This window comes from Camelina sativa, chromosome 9 (genome assembly GCF_000633955.1).
Source record: "Camelina sativa cultivar DH55 chromosome 9, Cs, whole genome shotgun sequence".
Classification (NCBI taxonomy): Eukaryota; Viridiplantae; Streptophyta; class Magnoliopsida; order Brassicales; family Brassicaceae; genus Camelina; species Camelina sativa.
Window position 1 is genome coordinate 22,555,739 of NC_025693.1, and position 7,119 is coordinate 22,562,857.

Sequence of the window (7,119 nt, forward strand, 5' to 3'; positions counted from 1 at the left end):
CTTTTGTGGGTAATTAGTGAAGTTAATACAAGTCAAAGTATACAAATAGAGACAGCCCTTGTTCTTCAAAACTTGTGCTTTCCTGTTTCACATCCTCGTTTCTTAGCTTCTTTCTATTCACAGATCGTTACGCATACCTTACCACACGACGATATATGATCTGTCTACTTACAAGTTCTGATCCTTAACGGCTTTGACTAAATCTTCATCATGTGAATTTCAAATATGTTTCATAGTACTCGTTAGTATTCGTTCCTACCATATTTGATATAATATTTTACTTTATTAAAGTGATTTTACATTCTATTTAATAAACATATTTTAGAAGTCGACAAAATAGAAGACACATAGTAATCGTGCAGTCTCCATTAACTAAGCCGTACAAATAGCTCAATGTACTCCAAATAACCCATCTCTTCAAAGAGGCCATAGGCTTAGTTCGCTTCGAAACAATCTCCAAGACGATCTATTAATTAACCATTTTCTTATTCATATCTTATTATGCAAAAACATATACTGGTATTTAAATATTTTATCAAAGATTCAAAACCCTTAACCCTGTCTCCCCCAAGAAGCAACAGTGAGTGCACCCTTACGAGGCATTTGCTCCCCACACTTCCTCCACTCTTCAGCCTCCACGTGTTACACCCTCTCCACATGCACAAACTCACACACACACACATTCATGCATGCGTATATAACACATTCTCCTTGTGAGAGAGGGAGAGTGGAAGAGAGAGATATGGAGAGAACAGAGGTCATGACGTCATCGTTCATATGGCGGCCAAACGCAAACGCAAACGCTGAGATAACTCCCAGTTGTCCAAGATGTGGATCATCCAACACAAAGTTCTGTTACTACAACAACTATAGCCTCACTCAGCCTCGCTACTTCTGCAAAGGGTGCCGAAGATATTGGACTAAAGGTGGCTCCCTCCGCAATGTTCCTGTAGGGGGTGGATGTCGCAAATCCCGCCGCCCCAAATCCTCCTCTGGTAACAACACTAAAACCGGCCTAACCTCTAACTCTGGCAGCTCAGGTGGTGGTTCATCAAGCATCGATCTTGCTCTTGTTTACGCCAATTTCTTGAATCCAAAACCTGACGAATCTATACTACAAGAAAACTGCGATTTAGCCACAGTAGTCACTACGGATTTTCTTGTCGATAATCCCACCGGAACTTCGATGGACCCTTCATGGAGTATGGACATCAATGATGCTCATCATCATTATAATAATCAGGTTGAACACATTGTGGAGGAATGTGGTTATAATGGCTTGCCTCCGTTTCCTGGTGAAGAGCTTCTCTCTTTAGACACTAATGGTGTTTGGTCTGATGCTTTGTTGATTGGTCATAACCAAGTAGAGGTTGGTGTGCCTTCGGCTCAGACTGTGCATGAACCGGTGGTTCATTTCGCTGATGAATCCAATGATTCCACCAACCTATTGTTCGGAAGTTGGAGCCCTTTTGATTTCTCAGCCGATGGATGATCCTTATATATATATGCATATATAAATATATGAAGTTGTATTATTGTACCTATTATACATACATATGATATACACAATTAAATGAAATCTTATGGATCATTTTATGTAACTAAAAGAGTCGATCATTTGAGTACAAATTTAAGGGGTAATAATAATATGTATACACATAAGCTATATAATTATTTTGGTTATACTCGACCTATATGATGCTATAATTAGTCGTTTTCAAGATTTCCCCAAGAATCCCACGTGGAGGTCCTTGTCTTTGGATCCGATTGAGATTTGCTTGTTAATTACTTGAACTTGCAATTCACTGAAAGTGAGACGCACGTGTATCAAGATTGCACGTGTGTGAGCTTGTTAAGTATCTCTGGCCTATGTGTGTTGTAGATCCTTCTCCAAAAAGGGAGTGTCAGAGAAAGAGCATATTTGTTCCTACTTCTCGTTCAACTCCTTTCTACATATAAAAAACTACACGTACGAACACATACATATGTACATATAGAAATAATATTGACCATTACAGATATATATGTTTACATATTGATAATGAAAGAAAAAAAAACACAAAGCAACTGGTCGCTAATCAGATATTCTTAACATTTGGGCTACATTTCAAGATTTTTTTTTTTTTTTTTTTTTTTTTAAGGATTGATTACAAGTGAGGCCATCTAACTCGTACTTTTATCAAGGATTAGTCCGTCTACATTTGTAGAACCCTCATCTTCCCATTCATATTTACAACTGTTAGAGGTATATAAATAGTAGTAATTGTGTCTAATTTTCTCAAAAACTTAATTACATAGTAGGTATTATATATTCAATTATATATGTATATATTAGGAAATCTTTTTTTGGTCAGAGAGTTAGGAAACCTACAAAAAGAATTATACTATTGTCTAACGAGAAAAAGGACTAGAATACACAGATTTGGTGAACTAGAATGGCGGTAATTACGAAAGTTGTGTTCAGCAGTAGGCAAAGAAGTTAACTTGGAAAGTTGTTTATCATCGAGCTTCGCGCGTCACACACGTTCCCCATACATCTCCACTTGATCCAAGAAATTAGTAAACTCTTATTACTATAGAAAACAGTTGTGATTTGATGTCAAAAAAAAAAAACAGTTGTGCATTTAAATTTTCTTCAATAAAATGAAATAATTAAATACTATTGCCTTGTCATTTGTCAAGCCTGCTGCCAAGGTGAAGATGAGTTCTTTGTAGGAGTATATAAATAGCTTAGTAAGTACGTAACCGAAAATGTAGATTCCCATACTATAATTAAAAAATATATATATATATATATATATATATATATATATATGTAAATCAGTTTAATAATTAAAAAAAATTGTGTTGAGTTTTATCAAATCTATAGAGATAACGTATTAACGTGGAAGTGAGTATCAGAAGTAAAGGAAATTCCGAGAAATATACCTTAGGTTTAATTTGTATATATTATGCTTCTGAGGGTAGTTTTAAGGTTAACGGAAAAAATTCACAGAGAAATATACCTTAGGTTTAATTTGTATATATTATGCTTGTGATTGGTTTTGCAACATATCCTGCATTCTCTCTCGATACAGGGATTGATCAATGACAGACCAAGGGCTTATCTTAATTGGTTTTATGCAAACCTATATAAGTAAATCTGTAAAAAAAATGCTTAACCGATGTCTTCAAGTTAAGGTTTTCTGACTTGAAAAATATCAAATCCTTTTTTCAAAATTATAGAGTGGAATCTGATTGAGTTTGCAGACTAGTTCTCTTTATAAGATTATTGCAAGTGAAGAGAGCAAACCGAAACCAAATCCTTTTTAGAGATGCTTTAAGAGTGTGTGTGTGTGTGTTCTCTCTTATTATCGGAGCATCCGCATTAGTATGCTCGTGAAATTAGCCTTAACGGTCTTTTACAACAGTGCTACATAGCCTTTAGAATTGTCGAAAGGGAAGTATTTTCTTGGTTACTGATTCCATCCAATGGTCGTAAAGGTTCATAGAAACATAAGATTAAGGAAAGGTGTAAGAAAAAAAATGTAGCGACAATTCTTTAAAACTTTTTTGTTTTATTTTTCACGCAATGTGGGTTTTCGGTTGGTGATTGTTCCAAGTCAACTACATATCAAGTAAAATCTAAAACGCTTTAAAATAAAAACAAATTCTATTCTAAATTAATTTATAACAAAGAAAACGAATATCTCTAAAACTTTGTCAAAATTAAGCTTTACAAAAAGAACAACAAGGGGACCGCGTCAATCGTTAACAACCGCCATGTAATCCGAGTCTTCGTGTCGACTTAACGTCCTTGTACATTTGAACATTACATAAAATGGAATTCATTAAATTAGAAGTTTTCTTAACCATATACTTATACACTAGTCGTTAAATGTGAACCTACTACGTACACCATCAAAGTTCAAAGATATAAGCGTATCTATCGGTGTACGCCACGCGCGTCTATTTTTCAAAATTTTAAAATGAAATAGTATTTGTCAACCGTGGATATTATTCTCTCCATACCGTTTTAACTACAAGTGCAAGTGGTGGTCGAGGCACCGCAGGACCAACTTCGTAGTTTTTAACTCTTATTTACATTGCGACATGGTTGCTCGTATCGTAAGATCTGACTTTTAATTTCATGACATTTATTATATGTACAACTAAGAAGAAGTATTCTTTAAAATATATACAAGTCCCTGATATAGCCAAATAAAGTGAGAATGACGGTCAATACTCAGCTGCTGTTGTCTTACTTTTTCCCAATCGGGTCATATTTTTCTGGTGGTTAAATGATTTACAATAAGTAGAAAGAGGCATCAAATCATAAATTGCTATGTTCCAGTTTGATCTTTTAAGACTTTAACTACGAAACGCCTGTAGACTTTAACTACGATAAAGTAAAAGAATATGGAGCCAAAAAAAAACCACTGTTGGGAGAGTAAAATCTAATGTAATCAAAATAAACTTTATATGGGTGATTTTTAAGAAATTTATATTGAACTTATAGCCCAAAAAAATAATTATTTAACATTTTTCCACGTAAAACGACACTGTACTCATGTTCACACCAATGCCTTGTTCCCTTATTGCTATAACCAAGGTGTATAGATACAGAGATTCTTCCTATATTATATTGCAATAACGTGCTTTGGATTCCTATATATACTGGTCTCCAAAAACAGAAAATTCTGAATGCGAAGCTTATTTTTTAACAAATCTTCAGTTTTTTATCTACGTTTCAGCTCTCTTTCCATTTGATCTACCGATAATGAAATGTCTATAGATCGTTAGAATGTACATTTCAGGGTAAGGGAATATAGATTAAAAATTTTAACTGCATGAATGGTCTGAAAAATAAAATGATTTCAGTATTCATGACGAGTGCATGCAAAAAGCACATATGAATGATTTTTGGAATCAGAAAACAAATCTTAATTAAGAAAAAGATAGTCGTCGAATGAAAATACGACACATGTGGCCGAGATCGATAATGGAACCCATAGGCCAATAGTGGAATTAGCGATGTAGAAACGTACCGACACAAAATCCGCAATGTTACTTCCGCGGACATCAATTAAATGGTCAGAAACGTTACACATGACGTATACAAATCTCTAAAAGTAATGGTTTACGCAGATCTATGATGTAAACTTTTAGGTTTATCCACTCAATAAAAATGAGAAGTTGAAAGAGATGTTTTCTATAATTAGTGTGGAAATGAACAAAAAGAATACAAATAAGGAGCCTTTAACACTAATGAAAGCAAGTGGGGGAAAATAGCCATGTAACATGTGAATCAATTTATTTCTTTGCAGTTAATTTCTTGTAATTTCATGAAAAGTATTCACTCTTATCTATATGATGATGAACACTGGACAGATATAACCAAAACAAAAGAAAATCTGAGTTTGAACAAAAATAAACCACTCTTCTTTGTTTTTAAATGAACTTATGCGAAGAAGAACTCCCAAAGAACTGTTTGTATCTGATGAGAATTAATCAAACATATATGTGGTTCTATCTGGCTGTTCAAGCAGGATACGAATCATACAAATTTCTTGGAACACAAGGTGATTCCCTCCAAACCCTAGCGTGAAGCTTAAGCAATTCCTTCGCCTTTTCTTTAGTCTTGTTACCGCAACTAACTTGAAGCACTAAACACAGTTTAGCTACAACTCCAAGTTGCAACATCTCCTGCAACAAAGACGGTGTTGCACAGAACCTCCCAACCGAAAGCAAAACCCTGACCGCCCTTTCGCTAGTTATTTGTGAGACCCTCAATATCTTCTTAGACACAAGGGCAATAGCCGCACCGTGATTCAAGAACTCAGATCTCCCCTCTGCACACTGACATAACATATCAAGAACCACCATGGCCATCTCTAAATTTCTTCTCTCAGATGAGAAAGTCTCATCCATTAAAAGCTCGATTATCATTGAGATCACTCCAGCTTCCACGGCCTTGTGTCTATTCCTTCCCCATGGACATATGATCACCAAAATCTGCATTGCTGATCTCGTGGCCTTGTGAGAGATCTGGTCATGCAAGATCTGAAGGACCTCAGCAAAAAGCTCTCGCTCCAACAATATTATCTGCATTGGATCCGCAACTTCAAGGATCTTCTTGAGAAGCAAAGCGGCGTAGGCTCTTGACTCGTATATCCCACGTTGCATAATCTTGGTCAACGTTTTCACAAGATTTGTTCCTTTCTTGTTGTTTAAAAGACTCTTGAGGGCTGTCTCTGACGTTTCTAGGTGGTAGAGTAAGCTTAGGGCTTCGTCCATCAAGCTTCTTGAAGAATCAAATCTATTTTCCAACATGTTTGACTGGCACATGTCGTTGAGGTTGGAAGAAGAAAGCGAAGAAGAAGGAGAGTTGTAAGTATCTACGGAGTTGCTTACGATATTTGCCAAGAACTCCGGAACTTCTGCGGCTTCTAAGCACCGCTTGTTCGTAGTATTCTCCGATACTATTTGACGTAGTCGTTTGAGGCATTTGACTTGGTTTTGATGCGAAGATGATGAATCTTTGATGAGCTTTTCGATCTCGGCTTTACAGATCGGAGGTTTTGGAGTTGGGATCCTCTCGATACCGTATGATGCGTTGAGCGTACACCAAGACTGGATCAGACGGCGAAGAGTGTGGTTTGGGGTGAGATCGGATTCGGTAATGACTTGTTTGGTTACCGGACATGTGTTTTTCTTACCAGAGAATAGCCATTTCTCGATGCTGTCTCTGTCGTATGTTATTCCGGTGGAAACTATCACCGGATCCTTCATGATATCTAGAGATATCGGGCAGAGAAAGAAGGAAGGAATCTCTATCTCTTGATCCATTTGACACGCCGAAAAATATGAGAAAATTAGAGAAGTATAAACTTGATGAATAGATATCGACGAATGAATCTCAAAGAAATGAAACTTTTCTTATAATGTGTAGTAGCTGAGATTTAAGAGATATGTGGATTGGTTTTAATACGTTAGCAAGAAGAGAGATGAAGGGTTGGGACTTTAAATATAAAGGAGTAGAGGAAAATATTCAGAATAATTACAAAAGTCAAAACACGGAAAATACAAGTATTGTTAAACTCTTTTTGGATAGCTGTCGCTATTTATTATTTTTGTATG

The 7,119-nt window shown here is 35.9% G+C and overlaps 2 protein-coding genes across 2 annotated transcripts; one reads left to right on the plus strand and one right to left on the minus strand.

The window, feature by feature from the left end:
• LOC104711794 (dof zinc finger protein DOF3.5-like) lies at positions 686-1,492 on the plus strand. The gene has a single exon (XM_010428557.2). The coding sequence runs from the start codon at positions 686-688 to the stop codon at positions 1,490-1,492; it is 807 nt and encodes a 268-aa protein (XP_010426859.2).
• On the minus strand, positions 5,277-7,074 carry LOC104711795 (E3 ubiquitin-protein ligase PUB22). The gene has a single exon (XM_010428558.1). It carries the CDS (start codon positions 6,826-6,828, stop codon positions 5,521-5,523), a length of 1,308 nt encoding a protein of 435 aa, XP_010426860.1. The 5' UTR covers positions 6,829-7,074; the 3' UTR covers positions 5,277-5,520.